Source organism: Halichondria panicea, chromosome 16 (genome assembly GCF_963675165.1).
Source record: "Halichondria panicea chromosome 16, odHalPani1.1, whole genome shotgun sequence".
Taxonomy (NCBI): domain Eukaryota; kingdom Metazoa; phylum Porifera; class Demospongiae; order Suberitida; family Halichondriidae; genus Halichondria; species Halichondria panicea.
In genome coordinates this window covers 5178543-5205000 of record NC_087392.1, presented here as the reverse complement: position 1 = coordinate 5205000, position 26458 = coordinate 5178543, and the positions used below count along the sequence as shown (strand labels likewise).

The window sequence follows — 26458 nt, the reverse complement described above, 5'->3', positions numbered from 1 at the left end:
AAATTTAATCGGCGTGGATTCGAGGCTAATGCTACACCAACATCATTAATTTTACAGTCAGAAACACAATCATACTGCACTGGTACATGAAAAACTGAAAAACAAAAACTGCCTATAATTATGTGAGAATTTGATGATCTACAGTTATACAAGTTCAACATCTACGATAGTTATGTTCACACAACAACTGTATTTTATTCCTCAGTGGTGGCAGTCCCAGCGATCAATCCGAGACAAACAATACAGAAACAGCCACAGCAGCAGATGAGTAGGCTCACAGTGTACATGATTATCAGAGTGATGTAAGAGAAGAGGAACGGGACAGCGTCACACTCACACATAGCCCTGTTGTAACTGTTGGTGCAATCATTAGGAGCCCAGGTGTTATAATAGAAGCTGAAGACCCATGAACTTCCAACAATTGTCCAGATGAAGAGAAACACAGACAACAAACTCTCACACCCACTTCCACCTCGACTGGCCATATTCTGATTTCTGTTTTCTCCATCTTGTTCGGTTTTCTTGGCCCCGATTTTGGCACAGTATTTGAGACTGCTCACGATCGTATGAAGGAGACTCACTGACCCGAACACTATCAGCCAGATCGGAATAAAGTGTTGACCCTCACAATTACCCACGTGCAGTCCACCTGGGATGGAAGGAAATACTCATACAGAAAACTGTTATAAAATTAATGCAATTGGCTTGATAGCCAATCTAAACTCACCAAAATTATACTTACAGCACTACAGAATGCAATTTTAATTGTACCGGCAAGTCAGTGAATGGCCGTGAAACACCACCAGGCTGTAATCTATAATGGTACTAGTGACTCACCAACCACAACCATAGCCAGGGGGAGAGCAGCCATGATGAAGAGACAGCACAAGCAAGCAACTGTGAATTAACAAATGCAGATACGATACAATTCACTGATTAAACAAAGGTTTCAGTAGCTATATCTATATACACTCACAAGATCCGCAGATAATTTCACAGAGCTTGGCAGCAAAGGTACCCTTGTTACTCGAGTTTTCTTTGGCCTCTTTGATTGCATTCACAGGAAACAATGTCTCGTACGCAGGGGGGCCATCTGTAAGAGGGGCCGCGGAGGAGAGATAATATTTACTAAGGAGAATACAGTACACTGAAGTGATCAGTTCAAGTGGTGTTGTCACGTTACAGCATAGATTAATGATTAATCTACGGTTAATTTATAGCACCAATAGTCTAACGTACCCTTGGTGGCCTCAGTGTAGGCTGGAGGAGCATCACTCTGTCAAGTGGAACAATCAGTTAATACAGATACCATGGAATACTATCTAGAAGCTTAGTAAACAATAATAATAGATTTACACAACTATTGGCTATAAAAACAATTTCAGCTGAGCTTTGTGGTTAGTGGAACTAGCTTGTTCAACTTGGCAGCACAAAAAAATTAACTTTCTCTTACCGCCATTGTATACACAGTTTAACTTGTTGTAGCTTTAGCTAGACTAGCTGATCGCTTATGCAATGTTTACTAAGTGCTAAGGTCAAATTACCACACCTTGAAATGCACAATTCATATAATACAATGAATATTTCATATATATTTATATATGTACATGTACAGTGACAATGACAGTGAGAGAGTGATTATGGTGGGTTCGTGGCAGTTCTGCTAGATTTGACGATTGTCCTGTGTCGCTCGGAGCTGCTGGGAACACTCTACTGAATAGGAAATAGTGAGAGCAATGTGTGAGGGAGGAGGGGGACATTACCGAGTAGCCTGGAATACTGGGCGATGGCGTTGATGACAGAAACCTTCTCTCCAACACCTGCAAACCACACAAAATTATTGATACAATAGAATGTGGAACAGAACAAAAAATGTCACTCTCATTTTTGAGCAAACAATTTTTATTTAAGGTTTAATAATTATAGGTAGCTTTTGAGCAAAGGTATTAATCCCACACACCCAACGAACCTTATCAAAGAACTTGTTGAGTTGTACATTCTCTTGTGAATCCACTGAGAACTGTCTCACATCAGTACAATCCTATAGGGGAGAGGTCAAGGTACACTAGCTCCACCCATATACAGCACTCACCACATTGACACAAGCAGCTCCTGTTAGACTGGAACCTGTGGACGGCTTACCAGAGGAGATCTTTACCAAATCCTGTGGGAAAGGAAATGAAAGCACTGAGGTATCTGAGGTTTAGTGAGTCTACAGCCTCGAGTCAAAGCCGCGTGTACTTCTGGCCAATGTGCACAGGTTCAAGCTTCTTAGCTCCTTAGCTTTTATTCGACAATGAAGCTTCAACGAAGCTTTAACATCAAAATCTGCAAACTAAAACTACTTTGAACTACTACCTTGTTGTGTTGAGGCTATCCATGGTACCCAAGAGTTCATTAGCAAAACCACTTAAAACCCTGGCAGGAGGTCTGTCCAACCTATGTCACAACCATATGCTGTTGTATAAACTGTGAAATCAGGAAATGTTAGCGCCTTGTACCTGAAGTGGTTGCGGTTACAATAGTGACAATTTGTGACATAGGTCAGACAGAAGGCCTTTTCCTAATGAACTCTTGATGGTACAAACACAGTGCTATATCCATCCAGGTGAACAGACTCAGAATATACAGAACGACAGACAGACAGACCAGACTGACCGACTACTATAACCCGTGGCGCGCCTCGGGTTAATAATGTACAAAATATTAGAATCAGTGGAAGCACCTTCTTCGTTCCCACAATTAGAACAGGTATCTCTTGATCAGCAAACAACTCGGGATCCAGGCTATAGGGGGGAGGAGAACATTGACTCACTGGTAGGTTATATAGTTGGTGTCAATGACCTGAGTGTGGTATCGAGATTGAATGGCTTGCCAGAACGGGATTGGGACTGGTGGAACTCGTTGAGCCATTTCGACAAATGACTGTGAGACTTTCGATTGGTTAAATCATGAACCAGAATAAGACCTATGGCAAACATGATCATATTACACACCCCAGTGGTTGTAGCTATGCCTACCGTTCGCATTTTGGTAGAATATCTGACGACCTCGTTTGTGAGAGGGGCTTCCCCCAACATCCCACAGCTCTAGGAAGTAGCTAGAAGACGTGGATGTACTCGGCCCAAAATCATGGAGCTGCACAGAGATTAGTAACGTAAAGCACACAATAGCTACTAGATCTATACCTAGTACCTTGACATCCACACTGCAACCAATGGTCCAGGATAGACTTGACAAGACCTCTCCATGACAAATGAGGTGAACTAGACTCGTCTTGCCGACACCTAGGGAAAGAGATCACAGTTTAGTGAGTGCCAACTACCTCAGAAACGTACGTGTACGCACCTGTGTCTCCTAGAACCAGGATCTTGACTTTCCTGAGGTTTTCAGCTGCCATATTAAATCAGTAATTATTCCATTTCTAAATGCACTGCATGCAAGTGGGTGTAATCTATAGCCCCTCCCCCTATCTCACCACTGCGACCATGGCTACCTTGGAAGAACTTGCAGCAGACAAGGAGAGAGAACTACAGCAGCTGAGGGAGCAAGCAGCACTCGCAAACAAAGAAAATATCAAGGGTAAAATTCAGGCAACTTTTGAGTTATTTGCAGTGTATTTACAACCGCTAGAACATTATTTGAGGAATGTATATATTGTGTGGTATTTCATAATTCATCATTGACATGCTGTAGTCATTGAGACGCAGCTAGCTGGAGAGAAGTCTCGGCTGGTTCAACTGAGGGCAGACTTTGACTACAACCTCCGTCTGCTGAGTCAGCGCGATGAGGAGCTCGCTCGTTACGAGGAGACGTTTGGTAGCGTGAAACATGTCGTTAATTCACTCATGGCTGAAAACAGCCAGCTCAAGGTATGCATGCAGTACATTATGTAGCTATCGTGTATGGTTCTTGTGAAGTGCTGGTGGGTCTATTAGTGTACAAAACGAATACTATAAATTCGAATATAACATACTACTCTAGGGGGAGGGGGGGGAGGGGAGGGGGATACTGTGTTTCAGTGTTCTTGTACTTTGTCTATAGTTTTAGTTTTTATGAAGTGTTTAGTATAATTATTGCACAAATCATTCCAAGGACGGTGATTATGAAGCCTGCTTGAGCAAACATTACCTTACTTGTTATTATGCCTCGAGGCGTAGCTGCACGAGGGATACGGTAAAACTGACTGTGTGTGTGTCTGTCTGCCAGTGTGTCGATTCCAACTGTAACTGCTCAAGGCAACGAAAACTAACAGCTTCTATAGGCTTCTAGCCATGTTCTCTTGGATTTTAATTCATGGATTTGCAAACTTTGTTCTCCAGTTATGGCTAATTTTATTTACAGTGCATTCTCTTCAGAATCTTTTGTAGCATCATCTGTTCGCACAAAGTTTCTATTCAACTTATTAGTTAGTCTTGCACTAAAGCGCTAGCTCTTTGTTAGCTACAAGAGTCAGAAAAAAGCTGCTAAAGCAGCTAGCTATTAATTTTAGGAGCCATTAATTTGTGAAATTTACCTCTTGCAGACACACCCCTTATTCATGTGGATCAAATGCGCATGCGTGCTCATCCCCATGCAGTAGCGTAGAAAGCAATTCCTCAATGGAGGGGCTCCAGTTTTTGAATGGAAAAAGTACGGCTATCTATACTGTACATAGTGCAGCTTGATAAGTCATCTCTACTTGAGATGCGGGGGGGCTCCGCCCCTGGAGCCCCCCTTCCTACGCCACTGCCATGTGTGAGAAATCCATTTTGAACCCCCCAGTCCTTGGCAGAATCAATTTTCTTCTTTCTTTGAGGTCCTGGTAGGCCACAAAACATTACGATATACAATAGATATGAATGTACATATGTCTTTTCTTCTCAGTTATATAGATAGATAATTATATACACTTTCTTTGCAAACTTGACTACTATAACACTCTAATACTTTTTGAGCAAAAGCATAACATAAGCAAAAATACAGCCCAGCTTGTAATACTCGTTTGACTAGCGATTAGCTCTGCTGTATCAATCCCAGAAAAGTAGGCCCCATGAACAAATCCACTGAAGTTAGCAGAAGTGGCTTCTCCACTGAAATAGAGATTTCCCAGCGGGGCTGCTAGCAATTTGAAATCTTCACTTTTAAAGTCAGTGGGTAGATATGTGTAGGCCCCTCTAAATAAAGGATTAGCTATCCAATTGGGTATGATCCAATCGACCACAGTGGTGTTGCTGTTGGGATAGATTTTGCTGAGGATTTGCTCAATTTCTGCTATGGTTTCAGCTTCTGCCCGTGAGTGTATCCTGTCCACTTCTTCTCCAGCAATTACTGCTATGAGAATTTTTGGATTTTCAGGATAGATCAGATTCAAATTGAAAAACACAGGGTAGTAGCCTCTCTCGTTAGTAATGTATCCGATTACTTCAGTTGTATTCCAGAACACTTCACTGAATTCCATAATGATGTGAATGTACCTGCCCATTTCAATTTTTTGTAAAGCTTCTTTCTTCCATTTTGGTAGCTCAGGGTTGAATTGGATGGACTCCTCTGATTGTAGTACTCCTGCGCTAACTGTTGATATGGTGTACCTGCTACAGTATTGGTTGATAGTTCCACTAACATTGGCAGACATGCAAACACAATCATCGTTGCTCCAATCAATAGTTGTAACAACAGCATTAAAAACTAGTTGTCCTTGTCCGTTAGCACGTACTTCATCAGTTAAGCATTCGATAATTGTCTCATATCCGTTTGGATCTGTTATATAATAATCTTCACCTTTTGTGCCTGGTGCTGCAAAAGCAGTGGAAGTCCTACCCATTGTAAAATGTAGGATAGACACATCTTCGGGTGCTTCTCCTGCATCGAAGTCAGCATTAAACCACTCGACCCAGTTATCTGCAGCACTAGTCGGAGTCCAGCCACTCTCGCTCAATGCTTGTCGGAAACTCACACTGTCACTTTGCAGTTCCTTTACTGCTGCCAGAGCATTATAGTAATCATCGTAACGTAGCTCTTGTTTGTCCGCTTGTCCTTGTTCGTTGTAGTTAGTTGACGAATCGTAGTCACTGTAGAATCCACGGATACCACCTTGCAGACACTCTTGTGCTAGACGATAGAGAGGATGTAGTTCTGGTGAAGCTGGGTCTATTCCTTCTATCCAGGTAGCTCCCAGTGAAACCCTCACTCCAGCAAACTTAGCACTAGTTACCCTACCACCAACGTTTGAGCTACCTTCAAGAATAAGAACGTTCTTTATATCGAGTTCATCCAAGCGTTTTGCAGCTGATACACCTGCCATTCCGGCTCCTATGATGATAACCTCAGCGTCCAGTTCCTGGGGGCAGGTTTGGGAGGACACAAGTCCTATCAGTAGCAACATTAACACTAGAGTCAACTCTCTATACATCTCAATTTGTTTGGACTATTGTAGACAAAGCAGCTACAAAGTTCCCACCCCTAGGGCTAGGTTTTACTATAGACAGGATGCATGTGAGATCAATTTGGCGTGATTACTATGATTATCTATTTTTGTTATCTGCAAACACTTGTAGCAATGTAAACTTTGTGGGTTGACATGACCATTATTGTGAGCTACAGCATTATTGTGAGCTACAGACTGCCTTGGTGAACTTGAAATGTGTACGTATACGTTTTGAGGAGTTTCAAAGAGGTTGATTAATTTATGCGTGTTGATCTTTTCCGTATACCATATTACTATAGAATGTTTTGCGAGCATCAAACATTTACAAACTTTGCGATGGTTGATCAATTCGCAACAATAAAATCCGCAAAACCTACTAGTAAATACACACGATCCTTGCCAGAACGCAATAGTTAGATCGCAAAGGGTCAAATTTTCTGCTGATCTGGCTCATTCGCAAAGGTTTTTCACCTGCAAAATATTCTAGTAATACGGTAGTGGGTAATTTGTGTAGGGTAAAACTTTGTTTACATCGAATGTGGTAATTTTGTGACTCATTATGTATTGCATGTGTTCCGGTGAACCACGCTCACGTTTTCATGGGGAAAATGTTCTTGGAGGTCAGCTTGCCCACGAAAATAATGAATATTAATTTTTACCTCACAAAAATTACCAAATTACCTGCTATTTAAAATGTGTTATTCTCTGAATAGCCTGGCCCGCCCACCACACACACACACATGTTTATGTACAGTGAGCATGCTTGGACACATTTATTTATTTATTGTTATACATGTATGTATGTCTACAATTCACTCATGGGGGGTAAAACAGCTAGAGGTGTGTATTCACAGTATATGGGTCATTAGCTACGTGGTTGTGTTATAAAGTACTGGTGAGTCTAGAAGCTTGCTAGCAATGAGGGGCACATCTACAGTGTTGTTGCATATTCTCTATATTTTGTTAGTCTCTGTGTATATATATTGTGTCCCTTTAGTGCATGTATATTGCACAAATCATTCCAAGGACGGTGATTATGAAGCCTGCTTGAGCAAACATTGCCTTACTAGTTATTTGACTAGCGATTAGCTCTGCTGTATCAATCCCAGAAAATTAGGCGCCATGAACAAATCCACTGAAGTTAGCAGAAGTGGCTTCTCCACTGAAATGAAGATTTCCCACCGGGGCTGCTAGCAATTCGAAATCTTCACTTTTAACGTCAGTGGGTAGATATGTGAATGTCCCTCTAAATAAAGGATTAGCTATCCAATTGGGTATGATCCAATCGACCACAGTGGTGTTGCTGTTGGGATAGATTTTGCTGAGGATTTGCTCAATTTCTGCTATGGTTTCAGTTTCTGTTTGAGAGTGTATTCTGTCCACTTCTTCTCCAGTAACTACTGCCATTAGAATTTTTGGATTTTCAGGATAGATCAGATTCAAGTTGAAAAACACAGGGTAGTAGCCTCTCTCGTTAGCAATGTATCTGATTATTTCAGTTGTATTCCAGAACACTTCACTGAATTCCATAAAAATATGGACGTATCTGGTCAAGACAAATTTTTGTATAGCTTCTTTTTTCCATTCCGGTAGCTCAGGATTGAATTGGATGGACTCTGATTGTAGTACTCCTGTGCTAACTGTTGATATGGCGTACCTGCTACAGTACTGGTTGATAGCTCCACTAACATTGACAGACATGCAAACACAATCATCGTTGCTCCAATCAATAGTTGTAACAAAAGCATTCAAAACTAGTTGTCCTTGTCCGTTTGCAACTACTTCATTAGCTAAGCATTCGATAATCGTCTCATATCCGTTTGGATCTGTTATAAAATAATCCCCACCTTCTGAGTCTGGTGCTGCAAAACCAGTGTAAGTCGTACCCAGTGTAGATAGTATAGATAAATCTTCCGGTGCTTCTCCGTCACAGAAATCAACGCTAAACCACTCGACCCAGTTATCTGCAGCATTAGCCGGAGTCCAGCCACTCTCGTTCAATGCTTGTCGGAGACTCACACACTCGCTTTCCAATTCCTCTACTGCTGCCAGAGCATTATAGTAATCATCGTAACGTAGTTCTTGTTCGTTCGCTTGTCCTTGTTCGTTGTAGTTAGTTGAAGAATCGTAGTCACTGTAGAATCCACGGATACCACCTTGCAGACACTCTTGTGCTAGACGATAGAGAGGATGTAGTTCTGGTGAAGCTGGGTCTATTCCTTGTATCCAGGTAGCTCCCAGTGAAACCCTCACTCCAGCAAACTCAGTACTAGTAACCCGACCACCAACTCTTGAGCTTCCTTCAAGAATAAGAACGTTCTTTATATCGAGTTCGTCCAAACGTTTTGCAGCTGATACACCTGCCATTCCCGCTCCTATGATGATGACCTCAGCGTCCAGTTCCTGGGAGCAGGTTTGGGAGGACACAAGTCCTACCAGTAACAACACTAGAGTCAACTCTCTATACATCCTATATCTAGTGAGCTACAACTGCCTTGGTGAACTTGGAATGTATACAGTAGCAACACTAGAGTCAACTCTCTATACATCCTATATCTAAAGTTATGTGAGCTATACAACTGCCTTGTTGAACTTGGAATGTATATATCGTACCCTCGCGAAAATACGCCCACCCTTTTCTGCAAGAAGTCTAGGCTTATTAGGGGACTGGGCATTTAATCTCGAAGGGCGAGTTTTCATTCCAATATACGCCCACCCGCAGCCTCAAATCGAGGTTTACTTTACTCTATGACAATCTTTATTTGTATTTTCATTTTAGTATGAACATTTCATTGACAACAACAATGTTATAAACTAATGCATGAGTATGATTAAAGCATGACAAGAGAATGAACATGAAGAAGTGGACTCTTGACTCTATTCGATATTCGTTGCTTGTCACTTGTGTCGATGTCAGATGTAGCAGAAACTTCCCAAAGGATGGTAGGTCATACTCCTAGAGAGCAGCTATCAGGTACTTTGTTTCAGAAAACCAAGGCAAGGTAACCTGCAAAATTGGCCTGTGTGATAACTTTCTTGGACTTTGTATTTTCTTTTCTCTGCATATAGGACTACTTGTTCCCTGCATATACATCTTCAAGGGCAAACAGATCCATACAGAGAAAGTTATATGTCTGATCTTGGTCCAAAGGAGTATAGTCGTACCAGCTACTACCTAAAACATCCTTTCTTCACTAAAATTAATAGTCAACATGTGGCATTCAGCTACTGTGCATGCTCAAAATTTTCATTCTGGGTGGGCTTATAATCGAGCGAAAATACCCTTGTGCAAGAACTTCGAAGCAAAAGAGGGGATGGGCGTTTATTCAAGATGGGCTTATTTTCGCGAGGGTACGGTATGCGTTTTGAGGAATTTCAGAGAGGTTGAATTATAATTATATATGCGTGTTGATCTTATCAATACCGTATAGTGGGTAATTTTTGTCGGGTAAAAAACCTCGAATGTGGTAATTTTGTGAGTAAATTTTTTTCATTTGCGTCATTATGTGCACTGCATTGCATGTGTTCCGATAAACCACGCCTACGTTTTCATGGGGTAAATTTTCCTTGAGGTCAGCTTGCCCACGAAAATTACTCACATTTGGTAAGTAAAATGTGTTACCGTATATTACTAGATTTTGCGAGCATCAAACATATGCGAACTTTGCGAGGGTTGATCAATACGCAACAATAAAATCGCAAAACCTAAATTATTACTAGTAATTACTATACGATCCATTCCTTTCCAGAACGCAATAGTTAGATTACAAAGGGTCAAATTTTCTGCTGATTTGACTCATTCGCAAACTAAGTTTTTCATCCGCAAAATATTCTAGTAATACGGTATTCACTGAATAGCCCAGTCCGCCCACCACACATGCACATGCCAGTGCAAGTCTGAAAGGACGTGTTTTACTACTAACAAAACTTTCACATGCATGGATCTGTTGAAGCTACATGTTCATGTACAGCGAGCATGCATGGACACATTTATTGTTGTTATTTGAAGATACTTTTTCTAGCGTGAAAGCATGTCGTTAATTCACTCATGGGGGGGGGGGTTAAAAACAACCAGCTCAAGGTATGCATACATAGTATAATTATGGGTCATTTATTAGCTATGTGGTTGTTGTAAGCTACTGGTGTACAAAAATAATACTAGCTACTGAAAGCTTTCTAGCAATGAGGGTGCATTCTACAGTGTTTTTGCACATTCTAGTGTTCTTGCACTTTCTATAGTGTTCTTGCACATTCTACAGTGTTTTTGCATTATAATTATAGTAGTCTCAGTGTTCTTATACGTTTATATCATAATTAGTCTCAGTATATGTGTCCCTTTAGTGCATGTATATTGCACAAATCATTCCAAGGACGGTGATTATGAAGCCTGCTTGAGCAAACATTGCCTTACTAGTTATTTGACTAGCGATTAGCTCTGCTGTATCAATCCCAGAAAAGTAGGCCCCATGAACAAATCCACTGAAGTTAGCAGAAGTGGCTTCTCCACTGAAATGAAGATTTCCCACCGGGGCTGCTAGCAATTTGAAATCTTTACTTTTAAAGTCAGTGGGTAGATATGTGAATGTCCCTCTAAATAAAGGATTAGCTATCCAATTGGGTATGATCCAATCGACCACAGTGGTGTTGCTGTTGGGATAGATTTTGCTGAGGATTTGCTCAATTTCTGCTATGGTTTCAGTTTCTGTTTGAGAGTGTATCCTGTCCACTTCTTCTCCAGTAACTACTGCCATTAGAATTTTTGGATTTTCAGGATAGATCAGATTCAAGTTGAAAAACACAGGGTAGTAGCCTCTCTCGTTAGCAATGTATCTGATTATTTCAGTTGTATTCCAAAACACTTCACTGAATTCCATAAAAATATGGATGTATCTGGTCAAGACAAATTTTTGTATAGCTTCTTTTTTCCATTCCGGTAGCTCAGGATTGAATTGGATGGACTCTGATTGTAGTACTCCTGTGCTAACTGTTGATATGGCGTACCTGCTACAGTACTGGTTGATAGTTCCACTAACATTGACAGACATGCAAACACAATCATCGTTGCTCCAATCAATAGTTGTAACAAAAGCATTCAAAACTAGTTGTCCTTGTCCGTTTGCAACTACTTCATTAGCTAAGCATTCGATAATCGTCTCATATCCGTTTGTATCTGTTATATAATAATCTTCGCCTTCTGATTCTGGTGCTGCAAAGCTCGTGTAGGACTTACCCATTGTAGATAGTATAGACACATCATTTGGTGCTTCTCCAAAGCAAAAGTCTGCATTAAACCACTCGACCCAGTTATCTGCAGCATTAGTCGGAGTCCAGCCACTCTCGTTTAATGCTTGTCGGAGACTCACACACTCGCTTTGCAAATTCCTTACTGCTGCCAAAGCATTGTCGTAATCATCCCAACGCAGCTCTTGTTCGTTCTGTTGTCCTTGAGAGTTAAAGCTTGTTAGTGAATCATAATTCATGTACACCCCACGGATACCACCTTGCAGACACTCTTGTGCTAGACGATAGAGAGGATGTAGTTCTGGTGAAGCTGGGTCTATTCCTTGTATCCAGTTAGGTCCCAGTGAAACCCTCACTCCAGCAAACTCAGCACTAGTTAGCCAGCCACCAACTCTTGAGCTACCTTCAAGAATAATAACGTTCTTTATATCGAGTTCGTCCAAACGTTTTGCAGCTGATACACCTGCCATTCCGGCTCCTATGATGATGACCTCAGCGTCCAGTTCCTGGGGGTAAGTTTGGGAGGACACAAGTCCTACCAGTAGCAACACTAGAGTCAGCTCTCTATACATCATTTACTTAAATCTGTTTGAGCTATTGTGTACTCTCTCTAGCTCTCATGGGTATAAACAAGTGCGTGGGGTTGCTTTGGTATGATTACTAGGAATGTGTTTACGATTAGCAGTATAGCTTTATAATTATAATAACAAACCCTCCCCACATGCAACATGCACTATTATATATACATGCAGGTTCAATTGGCTGAAACAGGGGAGCAGCTCTCTCGTGCCCAAGAAGGGACAGAGGACGTGAGGAGACAATGTACCCAGCGACTACACGATGTACAGTCTCGAGTTCAATCAGTACGAGCATTGCAACAAGCAGAACTAGACAAAGAGAGGCAACAATTAAGAGTGTATCAACGTGAAGTAGAACAGAAGATGGTCGACCTTGAGGGGAACCTAGCTTGTCAGAGGGATGAAATTACCACTCATTTTGAGCAAATTCTGAGAGAGAGGGAACACGAATATGAGACAAGAACAAAAGACATCCGCTCTGCACACGCCTCCAGTGAGGACAAACTCAGAGTAGCAGTAAGAGAGGTAGAAGCTTGCAAGTCAGCTATGGCGTCGCTCAAAGAGGAGTCAAGAAGTAGAGCCGAGGATTTGGTTAGAGTGGAGAAGGAGGTCAGAGAGAAGCAGTGGGCTTTGGAGGATCAGGGGAGTCTGCAAGATGGAGTCATCAGAGATCTAGAGAAGAGATTGTCTCAAACAGAGGCTAAACTTGGCAAGCAAGCTGAGGAATTTGTGAAACGGTCAGTATTAACTGTTATATGCATGGCTGTCCAAAGAAAACCTCTTCAAGTGTTATACTGTTGTGTATTAGTAAAACCAGTAGGTTTTACATAGGATTGACAGTGGATTTGCCCGTGTTTAGCAAAATTTCACTTATTTTGACTCATGTTTATATATAATAGGTTGCATGTAGCTGAAAATCGTTCAACAGCCATAACTTCAGTATCGTCGATCCAACTTTAAAAACTTCATGATTTTCTAGAAAAATACTTTTCAAATGATGTGTTTAAATCCAACATTTTATCGGTGTCCGTCTGTCTGTCTGTGTAGAAGTGCAAGTAAGAGCTTCTACATGTATATAATAAGCTTCCATGCAGTCACGTTTTTTGTTAATGGATTAAATTATCTCCCCCCCACACAGCCACAGTGAGTTGGACCGCAGGCTGAGAGAGAAAGAGAGTGTCCTGAAGAGTGCTAGAGAAGCCCACAGCAGCAAGATGGTAGCTCTAGAAGAGAGTGTCTCTAGTCTGACTGGACAACTAGAAGCTAAGGACTCTGAGCTGAGCAGACTACAGTGGCAGTGGCAGGATAGCTTGAAACAGAAGCAGGCAGAAATTAATCAGTGAGTGTGTGTGTGTATGTACTTACCGCGATTACCTTATGCGTGGACTGTATATACATTATTATGTATTACCAGTGCTTGCTGTGAACTGACTATGTATTTCATGCAATATTGATGTGTGTAGATGTAGGGAGAAGTTGGATGTGTGCAAGCGTGAATGTGATGAGGCTGTGGAGGTGTGTAGGCGTGAGTGTGATGAGCGTGTGGAGGAAGTGACGAGGGCGGTAGTATCGAGGGACCTCAAGCTACAGGCAGCACAGGACCAGTTGGACCACCTGAGGTCAATAGAGGGTCACCTCAATCAAGAACTTGAAAGGTACACACACACACACTTAATGTGTAACTGCATAGCAATATTTTATTGCTACAATTGTTCATTGCTTGGACACATAACGACGCACACAATGACCTGTTACAACAGATGCTTGTACCATTGTTGCTGATTGTGTAGGTGTAAGGGAGAGCTTGAGTTGAAGACTACCACACAACAGGAGACAGACCACACCATCCAACAACTCACTACCGCCAGAGACAAAGTGAGTACATGGAGACTGTTACCTCTACCACTTGACACCTACGTATAGATACCGTATACTGTCGGGGAATGTGGTCTTCCTAAGCAGGTCACCCTCTATAATACAGCCAGGTTAATGGGCCCCAAAGTCTCCATAGCATGTGTTTGGACCTGTGTTAGCAGGCCACCCTCTATAATACAGGCACTGTTAGTCTGCCCAAGGGTGACCACTATAATAGTTTTTGTATTTTACACACACACACATACACACACGCACACGCACGCACGCACGCACACACACACACACACACACACACACAACACACACACACTCACACACACACACACACACACACACACACTGGTAGCTGGTTGCCGAGTGTCGTGAGCTAAGAGGAAAGCTATCAAAGCAAGCAACAAGTCATGTGACCGAACCCCGAGATCATGTGACTGACGATAACGATTATGTGATATCTCAACTACGACAACAGAACTCTGACCTTCACAATGTTATCCGCCAAATGAGAGAAGAGATCGAAACAATTGCCGAACCGTCCAATCAGATCTCAACATCATACGTCCATTACATGGAGCGAGAGCTGACAGAGTTAAAATTAAAAAACAGAGAACTAGAAGTCAAAGTACAATCCAAACAAGTCTCGGCCGAAAAACCACCTCGTAGTCCATCAGTTGAGAGAGCTGGTAGGAGTCATGTGACTAGCGAGGATGCTCACAGGAGTCATGTGATTAGCGAGGAGGCTCACAGGACTCATGTGATAGCCCTCAGTGACACGATTGCAGCGATGCAGAGAGACAAGAGTGGGTTGGAATGTGAACTGGCGCAGTGTCGTATTGGAATGGGGAGACTGGAGGGACTGCTGCAGGAGCACAAGGAGAAGGTCAGAGTATATCCTATTTACAGAAACAATGACTGTAGCATATTGAGGCATGATCTTTGAGTGCCCATAACTTTTAAGAATCTCAAGAGACCTAAACATCATGTATAATTGCATTATATGCATGGCCTTGGCAATTCATGTTCAATTCTAGTGGCTTTGTAGCCCCTTCCTCTTCCTTCTATACTTGTAACCTCTTGATTTCAGACCTATGTGTGTGCCCCTCCTCATGTTCATGTTGCCCTCCCCTCCCTCCTCATGTTGCCCCTCCCCTCCCTCCTCATGTTGCCCTCCCCTCCCTCCTCATGCTGCACCTCCCCTCCCTCCTCCCTCCTCATGTTGCCCCCTCCTCCCTCCTCATGTTACCCCCTCCTCCCTCCTCATGTTGCCCTCCCCTCCCTCCTCATGTTACCCCTCCCCTCCCTTCTCATGTTACCCTCCCCTTCTCCCTCCTCATGTTGCCCTCCCCTCCCTCCTCATGTTGCCCTCCCCTCCCTCCTCATGTTGCCCTCCCCTCCCTCCTCATGTTGCCCTCCCCTCCCTTCTCATGTTGCCCTCCCCTCCCTCCTCATGTTGCCCTCCCCTCCCTCCTCATGTTGCCCTCCCCTCCTCCCTTCTCATGTTGCCCTCCCCTCCCTCCTCATGTTGCCCCTCCCCTCCCTCCTCATGTTGCCCTCCCCTCCATCCTCATGTTGCACCTCCCCTCCCTCCTCATGTTTCCCTCCCCTCCCTCCTCATGTTGCACCTCCCCTCCCTCCTCATGTTTCCCCTCCCCTCCCTTCTCATGTTGCCCTCCCCTCCTCATGTTGCCCCTCCCCTCCCTCCTCATGTTGCCCTCCCCTCCATCCTCATGTTGCACCTCCCCTCCCTCCTCATGTTGCACCTCCCCTCCCTCCTCATGTTTCCCTCCCCTCCATCCTCATGTTGCACCTCCCCTCCCTCCTCATGTTTCCCCTCCCCTCCCTTCTCATGTTGCCCTCCCCTCCTCATGTTGCCCCCCCTCCCTCCTCATGTTGCCCCCCCCCTCCCTCCTCATGTTGCCCTCCCCTCCTCATGTTGCCCCCCCCCTCCCTCCTCATGTTGCCCTCCCCTCCCTCCTCATGTTGCCCCTCCCCTCCCTCCTCATGTTGCCCTCCCCTCCATCCTCATGTTGCACCTCCCCTCCCTCCTCATGTTGCCCCTCCCCTCCCTTCTCATGTTGCCCTCCCCTCCTCATGTTGCCCCCCCTCCCTCCTCATGTTGCCCTCCCCTCCTCATGTTGCCCCCCTCCCTTCTCATGTTGCCCTCCCCTCCCTCCTCATGTTGCCCTCCCCTCCCTCCTCATGTTTCCCTCCCCTCCATCCTCATGTTGCACCTCCCCTCCCTCCTCATGTTTCCCCTCCCCTCCCTTCTCATGTTGCCCTCCCCTCCTCATGTTGCCCCCCCTCCCTCCTCATGTTGCCCCCCCCTCCCTCCTCATGTTGCCCTCCCCTCCTCATGTTGCCCCCTCCTCCCTCCTCATGTTGCCCCTCCCCTCCCTCCTCATGTTGCCCCTCCCCTCCCTTCTCATGTTGCCCTCCCCTCCTCATGTTGCCCCCCCCTCCCTCCTCATGTTGCCCTCCCCTCCTCATGTTGCCCCCCCTCCCTTCTCATGTTGCCCTCCCCTCCCTCCTCATGTTGCCCCCCCCTCCCTCCTCATGTTGCCCCCCCCCTCCCTCCTCATGTTGCCCCCCCCCTCCCTCCTCATGTTGCCCTCCCCTCCCTCCTCATGTTACCCTCCCCTCCCTCCTCTAGCTCTACTCCCTCAAGAGTTGTCAAGTGCCTCAGAGCAAGGTACATGCTAAACTGGTCCATGCTACACACGTTATCATCGCCTTACTGAGAGAGAAAGAACAGCTGACTCAGCAAATTAAAGTACAACCCTCCTCTTCCCTTGTACAAAAGAGGGACACACAATCGCAAACTGAAACATTTGAAGTAGTTACTGAACAAGTTGTCCAATCGAAACCGTCCACTGTTGATGAAGAGGTTGCTAGCCCGAGGGAACTTCCCTCATCTTACAAGGGACTTTCCCCTACTGTTGGGGAATTTCCCCTATTGTCTGGGGAATTCCCCCCTCTAAGATTCACTGACTCATCGCCGGGATCATTGGACAGTGTACTAGGAATGGTTGAGCAAGAGTTGACTGATAGTGGGAGCCCCCAACACACCTCAACCCCTGCAGAACCACACCCACAAATGGACGCTGTATTAGAGCTCGTTGGTCACCAAGTTCATGGGAGCATACGTCCAGGTTCAAAGTTTAAAGGTCATCAACAGAGGAGGCCTCTATTAAAGAAAAACAAAAAACTTGTTCGAAACTACAATATTAGAGACTAATAACTGAATTTTAGTAAATTTCATCAAAAATTGTATATATAATAATAATAATCATTTCACATAATTTCACAATTCCACTAAACCATAATTAGAAGTAAAAATTCTAGAGCCACTAGCTATTTAGTTGTAGGTGATAGTCAAGTCATGAATTAGAAACTGGAACAGGAATAGGGCCTTTTTCTTGGAGCTGGTGGTTGACCTCCGACCCCTGGCCTTCCTCTCCTTTAGAGGTGCCCTCAGGAGTACCTCACCAAACAGCTCAGCTGTGTGGGCGGTGGTGTGGGCGTGTGTGTGGGTGGGGGTAATACTTGAGGTAATGCAGTAGGTCAGAAGAGCTATAGTACACTATAATTATATACAATGCCCCTGATCATAATATGCCTGACTGTATAAGATGACGTGACGCCTCTCCACAAAGTATAACTAGAGAGATACTCTCCTTACCTAATACTTTAGGCTCCAGCCCGTTAGAGAATGAGTGGTCGAGTAGTTTCTTCATGAAGGTGATGAGGAACACGAAGGTGTGTCTGTGGACTGGAGGCATCTGGGGCAAGATCTGAGGAGAGCAAAACAGTGCATCATAGTCGACTGGAAACAAACCAACCATAAAATATACAGACACGTATCTGGCAAAACAATTAACGCAACATTGATCAATTAAATGAGGCAATCCCAATTCTGTAGTAGCTTGGATTCTTTACAGTGGTGACTGTACTTAAAAACCCTTCCCTCCATCTAGACCCCACCCTCCTCCCTATAGACTCCACCCACCTGTCTACAGAGTATCGGGTTGTTGGCAGCCTCTATACACTTGCCATGGAGCTGTACTGGGACCACTGGTTCAGCCAGTGAAGATAGGAAGAAGATGAGAGCAGCAGCCACTGAGAACACAGTGCCAGGCATCTCAGGTCCACCAGTGTCTAGCATCTCTCTGATGGTTGTTACCTCACTGCGTCTACCGCCATCCGTGAACAGGGACTCCTGGGTCATGTGACATTGTCATGTGATATAGTTATAAGTACGTGATAGGGGGAGGGTACAATAACTAACTTTTGAAGCGGTGCATGGCTATTTTCAATCTTCAATCACACAACTGTCTTTTTGTGCAGTAAACTAGACCTGTTAGTTATTTGCCTAGAGGTGACTAGTGCCACCACCGATTAATATAGTGTAAGCACATCCATGTATAATTATACCGTATAGAGCTAAATTTTCAAGGCACTTAATTTTGTGGAATGGCCTCTAAAAGCATTTCGTTGAATTAGGTTCGTGGTATTTAGTCAATGACGTTGTGTCTTGTTAGCTAAGCATTTCGTGGACCAAATTTTCGAGGATTGCTAATCCATGAAAACAGGGAAAATTAAGCCCCTCAAAAATGTCACGCTATATAAGTAACTAAACGGTCACTACACACTCCACACTCCACACTCTACACAACACACACACTATAGTGACATGACCTCACCGTAGATAGTCCATGCTTCCTGATATGGTCAACAAGTGCAAACAGTTCCTTTGGAATATCGAGGGGAGGTGGGGTCAATGAGATGAGATGAGACTCCTCCCCATTCTCAGTGATTACCTGATCTATAGAGCAATCCTCCCACGATGATGTCTACAGGGTCAAAGGACCAAGGTCAAAGTACACACACACATACACAGAGGGACCAACATACCAGGTCTACCAATTGTGCGACGGGCACCTCTCGTATATACGTGTGCAGCTGCACAAGCGTCTCTAGGGATGACCCAAAACAAGATGGCTGATAGTTTCCAGAGACAGTGATGAAGAAGTCCTTTCCCTTGCCTAGGTGCAGGACTAGGATGTCCTCTAGTAGATCTTTCCCGCTGTTTAGGAGGGAGGCGGAGTCCTCGTCAATGTTCACAGTGAGCAGGATCACAGCATCCTCCACTAGTGCGTGTGTGGTGTGTGTGTGTGGGTGGTGTGTGGTGTGGGTGGGGAGGGACTTAGTTAGAACAAAGCAGCTCCGTAGACTATGAGGTAAATTGTAAATACTAATCTTTCAAGGAACAGGACAGTTACAGGGATACAAATTTTGGAATTGGTATTGAGGAAAACCACTCCCACACAGACTCACGGGGATGCATAACAGTTGAGAGTGGCTTCACGTCCAGCCACGGCTTGCAGACCACTGTGTCGTCCAGTTTGGGTATGAAGGAGATATGAACAGGCCGATTGCCAGTATTGGTCACCACTAGTCGTTTGGTATGGGGCTCCATGAATCCAATATCAGGGAACTTGAACTGGAGGTAGGGTACAGTATGGAATAGAGGTAGGGCGTGGTATGGAATGAAGACATTGCATGGTATGGAATGGAGCTACTAACAGTGTATAGAGGCTTACCTCAAGGGAGGAGAGGTCCACTTGTGGTAGTGTGTCGTTCTCTAGTTTGTCCAGTCTCCAGGTCACCTGTTCCAATACCTCCTTCTCTTTGGACGGCACCACCACACGCATCTACAGGGGGAGGGGCTACCAGATAACCTATACACTGCATACATAGTCACTAACAAACTGTGAAAGCTATCAAGAGCTAAATCAAGTGGAGGGAGGGCCTCTACAAAACAAGTACTACATATAAGAATGCCGTACAGTATAACTACACTACAGTCATGCAAGAGTAGAATAGCTTCAAACAATGCCTTGCAAAAGGGAACACGATAAATGACAACAAAGAGGTCTTCTTACGGTGGTCTCAAAGAGAGCTGAGACTGGTTTGTGGTCAGAGATATTGAGGCTGGGGTGGGAGGAGTAGCTGAACTGAGTGATGCCTTTACCAGAGTACAGGATACGATCACACCAGGCCGGGGCTCGACCCTTCTCACTGGAGGGGGGAGGGGTCACAACATAGTCAATTTTCATGATGTATAAAAAAAAATTTCAAAACCAATGTCCGCTATTGTACAAAAGAAATCTTGAGGCTTACTGCGTTTTTGAGTAACACAATTAATATGCTAGCTAGCTAAAACTAAAAACTACAGCTGTAACACTGCCTACGCTAGCTGGTTGCCATGGATATACTCACCTAGAGTCCCAGTCGTCAGTGTTGGGGTCGTACTTGTAGGAGGGCTTGAAGTCGATGGGTGCTTCAGTGAACGAGAGGAATGCATTATTATGCTTCATCTCCAGGAGCAGCTGGTCGTGTTTGAGCAGGGTAGAGAGTTGATAGGCATCAGCATTGTACTTGATGAGCTCCACTGTGAGTGCAGGGGAGCTTTGGATACGATAGTTGAGATCTCCCAACCAAAATATCATGCTGTGTGTGTGTGTGGGGGGGGGGGGGGCTTTAGTCGTGGGCTCAAACCTAATGTATTGTACAGCTCCTAAACATGTACATGTACGGACATAGGCTACATGAAGCACATGTCAACAGGTGGTGTGTGGGCGGTGTGTGTGCTTACTCATGATGCTCAATGTCGTAGGTGAAGTCATGAGTGAACATCATCTTGTTCATGATCGATGCATACTCCTGCAAACACACACACAGTAATAATGGGAACTTGCATAGTGTATACACAGTGCACACACACACACAGTGCACACACACACACAGTCTATCCACTGAACAAAGCTATCCACAGCACATGAACTCCTGCCAGCACCTAACACAAATGTACCTGATTCCTCTTCTCCACTTCGTCCATGTGAGCAGAGAGGTGAGAGTTCACGAAACAGAGGGACGTATGGTAGAGGTTAAAGTGCACACCTACTCCTCCTTTGTTGCCCTACACCAAGCAGAAATTGGATAACTACAGAGCGACCCTTGAAGAGCAACCACACTCACCATGATTCCACCAGCCCCAGTCTTAACAGTGTCCACCTCAACGTCAGTAGTGTGACTCCAGTAGCTCTCTTTGATGTATACTAGTAGCATGATCCCTACCAGTCGCACACAGCACAACTGCAGGAATACAACACACACTGTATAAAGTGGGCACGCACATCTCTCAGTTCTGCTGTACATGTACATGTATAATTAAGGTCATACTACACGTTGGTTAGCTGTAGCATCTTTGAATGGCCATAACTTCAGTTAAGATGGTCCTGATTACATTTTTCTGAAAGCTTAAAGATAGCTCAATAAGAGGCTGTGTGTTAAGTCATTTTCAGGCCTATTTTTAATAAAAAAAGCGTTGGCATCTGAAAGCTATAGTGATTGTGATTTTCATAAAATCCTAAAATCGTTGAAATTGGATCAGTCAAACAAAACTTGTGGCCAATCAAAAGTAGAAATTGACATATGTGTACAATGTCATGCTTGTGTGGCCTGACCTTGATGTAATTCATCTTGGTCTTGCGGAGAGTGGCCTCCACCACGGACACCCAGAGATCCTCCTTCTCACTCTCACTGTTGAGCAAGAGTGTCTGTGTTGTCAGGTCCAACTCCTGAAACCTGTGGGCCATTACATCACTGATCTCATTGGTCAAAGGACATGTACATTAGTATATGTATGGTCACAGTCAATACCAGCCGGTATGTAAGAGTGTTACTGTATACCGTATTACTAGAACATTTTGCGGATGAACCAAATCAGCAGAACAATTGACCATTTGCGATCTAAGCGATTGCGTTCTGGCAAGGTTTTGCAATTTTATTTTTGCGAATTGATCAACCATCGCAAAGTTCGTTTGATGTTATGTTTGATGCTCGCAAAATATTCTAGTAATATGGTAGTTTAATAGTTAGACTATGATACACACATAGCAACAAGTTCAACCACAATAAATTCATGGTTGCAGTGTACCATATAAAGTTACATGGGACTACAGAGCTTAAGTACGGGGGGGGGAGGCTACAGCCATGAGCACACACACACACAAACACACACACACTCCCTCACCCTATGGCATAGATGTCAGGGGGAAGCTCCTTATCATTAAACGATATCAGTAGATCATCTAGCGTTCCCTTGGGATCACGACCGTTGACATTCCAGGTGACACACAAGACACGGATGTCCATAGGATCACAGAACTCTTTCTCCTTCTGTCTCAGCTCTGCCTGCATGAGGCTCTCTCGTGAACTTTCACCTGGTATCGAAACTGGTACCCCGGGGCGATAGCGACTGACCCACCCCTTAGTGGCATACCGAGCAGGGGCGTGGCTCTGGGTGCGGGAACGAGAAGTCCCCTTTGACTTCTGCGGAGGACTCACCTTTGACCTCTGCGGAGAACTGCAATGAAAAATGCAAAGATTACAATTACAGCATTGTCAATCCGACTAGAAAAGCATTTGCAGTGTGAAAAGTTGCTAAGATTGGCCGGGGGAAACACCAAAAAGCATGGAAACAAGAAATCGGCGAGAACATTACTCAAATCCGTTACAACTTCATTCACATGTTTTTCCACGCTATTTGGCAATCCTAGCCACGCACGCACGCACGCACGCACGCACGCACGCACGCACGCACACAGTGTACTACAGTGTGTTCAACACACACACAGACACTTCATTGAGACATGAACACATGCATGCACACACACAAACGTTACCTTCGCCTCTTTCTTACGGAGCCTGTAGTCTCGGGTACCTCCATTGAGGCTTGACTAGGCATGGCTTTGCTGGTGGAGGGGCCATTAAACTCCAGCTGTGTCTTGTTAGACTCCCTCCCATTGCTACGTCTCTCTAAAGTTGGGGAGTTATCAATGCTGCGAGTCACACGTCTGTTCTTATAGTCTAGAGGGTCCTCATTTTCCTCAGGCACTATGCAGTGTCGAACCTCCGAGCCTAGATCCATCAGGTTGTCCTGGGAACGGGACACATGGAGTTCAGACGAACGTGACGTACTCTCTAGTTTCAGACGAGTCAGATTTGTTTCAGAGATGCAATGTCGAATATCCTTAGTCTGAGGGGAAGCTTGAGCAGATAAGGTCTGGTCTTGGAATGGGTTACCGATTTCCGTGGATAGTCGGAATGGGTTTGAGGATCTGTTGAGAGTTGGACTTGAGGTTGTTATTTCGAGAGTGGCGAGTGGGGCTTTCACTTGAACATTGGTCTGGGGGGCTTCAATGTTGGTTGTTGTTTGTCGGAGGGGATCAAAATCGTCCAGTAAACTCTCACAAGCTGTAGAGTGTGTGTATACATGCAGTGGGGGGAGTAAGGGCAACACTAACATATGCTGCAATGTGCTCAACCAGCTTTAAAGATAACCTTGAAAGCATAAACCAATAAAGTATACATTACACAGGAAGGATGGACTGTATACTGACTGTACTACCAACAAACAACTCTCCTAGTCTTCAGTAGTGTATATACAGGAAGTTCATATCTCCCCTGGTAGTCTTTTAAAGGCTACAGTGGACACTGCTAGTGTTCTAGAAGCCACAGTAGTGCATGTAGGTACCTCAATAATACTGCATATTTAAAAACAGGCCTGAGCTAGATTGGACAATCCCCTCCCATTAGCTCACGTGCTATCTCCGTACTCCCGTCCAGATTAGGCGTGATGATGTGACTCCACGGCCAACTCTCGGGAAATCCAGAGGCAGGGTCAAAGTTCACTTGAGAGCTTATATGAGGTTTGCTGAATCTGTCCCAACCCGTTCGACACTGTTCGTATCCTAGCAACCAGTGGAAGGCCACGGGGGAATTAGCAGAGCTGGAGGAATCTATATATAGGAGGTGTGATGTCATATGATGTCACACTGTAATGCTATTACTCTTTATATGCGAGCATCAACTATTGTGATTTGGCTAATTATAAGACTACGAAACGTCATGTGATTTTAGAGATTAACTAAACGCCCGATTTCAATGAGGATCAGGCCTCGAATAAAGGCCGTGCGATACAAATTTATGCGATATGATATAAATAGCATTAGTTTGTATCAATGCATGCATTTCTAGCACTATGGTACTAGACAAGGTCCCCCATGCTATAAATGCAGTCGACAAGTAGTGGTGCATATGCAGTGTACATACATGTACAGCCCTCTTCGCCTCGAAATGCATCTGTAATAGATAAGTCAACCCCACTAGCCACAGTGTACACAGTGAGACCACACCAATCTACATACACAGAGACCACACTAATCTACATACAGTACTTTTCAAGTAGGTTGAATATCATTCCAAGTTGAATGTTGAAGTGAGTACTCGCACCACTAAACCACAAAGCTGATACAACTGTAGGTGGCTGTCACAGCCTGTCAGTGTGATGATGCCCATGCATGATAATACACAGCACTGGCTACATGTGTGGGTGTTCATCTAGATGCATATTCAAATGACTTGAGGTGCATAGTGTTGCTACACTACTTAAGCAAACCAAGTAAGAGAATCAATGTACATCAGCAAAAGCACTGTAAAAGAATAGAGCATTTGTTCGGGAGAAGTGGAGATGTCGAGCCAAAGTAGCAAAGCATGCATGGTCCTCATCCTATGTTGAATCCGTAACAGTGCTACAGATACTCTTTGAAAATCTAGGCACTTACTTAGGAGAAGTTCAAGCAAAGATACACATACATTTCTACAAGCTTGTGGGTAGATCATAATCATAATCAGCTTTGTTTTGTGGTTTAGTGGTGTGAGTACTCACTTCAACATTCAACTTTAAATGATTCAACCTACTTGAAAAGTACTGTACACACTGGGGCTGTGTAATGGTGACTCACTGAACTGGTGCAGAGCATTGTTGAGTTGGCTGATGAAGAGTGCTGTTCGTCCATTACTAGGCAGGTCTAACTCGAGGGAGGAGCCCTGTCCATTGTGGAGCAGTACTTGACACCGTGTGTTCAGGGAGGTGGCTGTAGAGGGGGGGTGATATGTGTGGGGGGTGTGATATGTGTGGGGTGATATGTGTGGAGGGTGTGTGATATGTGTGTGTGGTATGTGTGGGGGTAGGGAATTGTGTGTACAAGAGATCCCTAAGCATAGGTATGTGGACTGACACCAGGAGGTACAGTATGTATTGTACATTTGACATTTGTACTATCAAACAATATATAATTAAGGAGTAATTCCAATGTAAGAGACAGACTAGGAATTGAACACTCTCTACACATGTAGTCAAGATCAGTTACCAAGTGGTACAATGTTATTAATGTGCAGACCTTTCATCTGAGCTGAGAAGGCTCCCCTGATGGGATAGTAGGCCTCCAACTTGACAGTGGGAGGGGTCTCAAATTGGTCCTCCTCGAACATGAACATCCTACGCCAGAGGAAGGGGGAGGGGTTAGGACAACTGTACTAGGGAGCTAAATACAGCAATGTTCACACACATCACAATGTAGCTAACATGTGTGTGATTACGCATCTACTGCTACATCACCACACACACACAGCCAGCTGCTGTAGTGTACACGCATAGAACTAAAAAACGCCACTAAAAAATAGATTACTATGGCAAGACTATAATTACAGCCTGGAAGATATTGGTGTTAAAAAAAGTGGCACACTCTTGTACATGTATTTAAGTGGTGCTACACTCTATGGCATCACCACCAGAAATACGATATGAGGAAGCTATCTTAACACAACATACCCACGCCCACACTTACGCACACACTACACACATTTACACCACACTCACGCATGTTCCTTTGTTCCCTCGTGCCCACACCCACACTACACACCCACTCACGCATGTTCCTCTGTTCCCTTGTGCCCACACCCACTCACGCATGTTCCTTTGTTCCCTCGTGCCCACACACCCACACCCACTCACGCATGTTCCTCTGTTCCCTCGTGCTTGATGACGGCCACTAGTCTGTGTCCAGAAGAAGGAACTCCTAATAAATAACCCTCGACAACCTGGCACCAAAGGGTTAAGATCCATATACAATATTAATAGTGGCGACTAGTACATGCTCAAGTGGGTGTGGTTAGGATACGAATAAACAAGTGTCGGTGGGTCGAAGCAGATTCTGGATTCCCATGGAAACATCCATTCCAGTTCCGTGGTGATCAACAAATCTTTAGCTCACACACTCTGACTCCTACAGCTAGGAGCGGGTTATAACACTGCCCTAGCCAATGTGCAGGCTTACCTTAGCTATGAGCAGCACACGTACGTCTCAGCTCCAGCTTTACTTTATCTTTATCTTCTCTCTGTAAATTGAAATGCAGTGGGAGGAGCTAGGTTGGGTTAATTAGCTTATTGTTTTGG

At 44.4% G+C, this 26458-nt stretch overlaps 6 protein-coding genes across 10 annotated transcripts; 1 reads left to right on the top strand and 5 right to left on the bottom strand.

Moving 5' to 3' along the window:
• Positions 1-49: 49 nt before the first annotated feature.
• LOC135349516 (transmembrane protein 272-like) lies at positions 50-1575 on the bottom strand. Its single transcript, XM_064548050.1, has 5 exons — positions 1454-1575; positions 1240-1276; positions 977-1093; positions 838-897; positions 50-649 (listed from the first exon to the last, which is right to left on the bottom strand). Exons 1-5 carry the CDS (start codon positions 1457-1459, stop codon positions 195-197), a joined length of 675 nt encoding a protein of 224 aa, XP_064404120.1. The 5' UTR covers positions 1460-1575; the 3' UTR covers positions 50-194.
• LOC135349515 (rab-like protein 3) lies at positions 1551-3438 on the bottom strand. 2 transcript variants are annotated; one of them, XM_064548049.1, is made up of 9 exons: positions 3349-3438; positions 3196-3287; positions 3021-3138; positions 2845-2968; positions 2726-2786; positions 2093-2164; positions 1970-2041; positions 1764-1820; positions 1551-1713 (listed from the first exon to the last, which is right to left on the bottom strand). In XM_064548049.1, the coding sequence occupies exons 1-9, from the start codon at positions 3398-3400 to the stop codon at positions 1711-1713; spliced, it is 651 nt and encodes a 216-aa protein (XP_064404119.1). In that variant the 5' UTR covers positions 3401-3438; the 3' UTR covers positions 1551-1710. The 2 variants fall into 2 exon arrangements, with proteins under 2 accessions (XP_064404119.1, XP_064404118.1); XM_064548048.1 differs by having other exon boundaries at positions 1551-1710.
• LOC135349509 (coiled-coil domain-containing protein 57-like) lies at positions 3428-17420 on the top strand. The gene is made up of 8 exons (XM_064548038.1): positions 3428-3582; positions 3697-3872; positions 12400-12962; positions 13364-13564; positions 13689-13880; positions 14016-14100; positions 14447-14977; positions 16748-17420. Exons 1-8 carry the CDS (start codon positions 3429-3431, stop codon positions 17330-17332), a joined length of 2487 nt encoding a protein of 828 aa, XP_064404108.1. The 5' UTR covers position 3428; the 3' UTR covers positions 17333-17420.
• Positions 4837-8959, bottom strand: LOC135349777 (uncharacterized). Its single transcript, XM_064548388.1, has 2 exons — positions 7526-8959; positions 4837-6406 (listed from the first exon to the last, which is right to left on the bottom strand). The coding sequence occupies exons 1-2, from the start codon at positions 8873-8875 to the stop codon at positions 4913-4915; spliced, it is 2844 nt and encodes a 947-aa protein (XP_064404458.1). The 5' UTR covers positions 8876-8959; the 3' UTR covers positions 4837-4912.
• Positions 10456-12291, bottom strand: LOC135349512 (uncharacterized). The gene has a single exon (XM_064548042.1). It carries the CDS (start codon positions 12220-12222, stop codon positions 10744-10746), a length of 1479 nt encoding a protein of 492 aa, XP_064404112.1. The 5' UTR covers positions 12223-12291; the 3' UTR covers positions 10456-10743.
• On the bottom strand, positions 17337-26458 carry LOC135349508 (inositol polyphosphate 5-phosphatase OCRL-like). 4 transcript variants are annotated; one of them, XM_064548033.1, is made up of 21 exons: positions 26340-26458; positions 26184-26294; positions 26018-26103; positions 25404-25501; positions 24966-25097; positions 23763-23960; positions 22845-23415; positions 22193-22525; positions 21624-21744; positions 21136-21252; positions 20969-21076; positions 20753-20820; positions 20377-20607; positions 20040-20175; positions 19698-19808; positions 19432-19597; positions 19009-19244; positions 18798-18947; positions 18104-18313; positions 17777-17888; positions 17337-17595 (listed from the first exon to the last, which is right to left on the bottom strand). In XM_064548033.1, the coding sequence occupies exons 2-21, from the start codon at positions 26238-26240 to the stop codon at positions 17453-17455; spliced, it is 3384 nt and encodes a 1127-aa protein (XP_064404103.1). In that variant the 5' UTR covers positions 26241-26294; positions 26340-26458; the 3' UTR covers positions 17337-17452. The 4 variants fall into 4 exon arrangements, with proteins under 4 accessions (XP_064404103.1, XP_064404104.1, XP_064404106.1 ...); XM_064548034.1 differs by having other exon boundaries at positions 26184-26288; positions 26340-26421; XM_064548036.1 differs by lacking the exons at positions 26018-26103; positions 26184-26294; positions 26340-26458 and adding an exon at positions 25934-25968.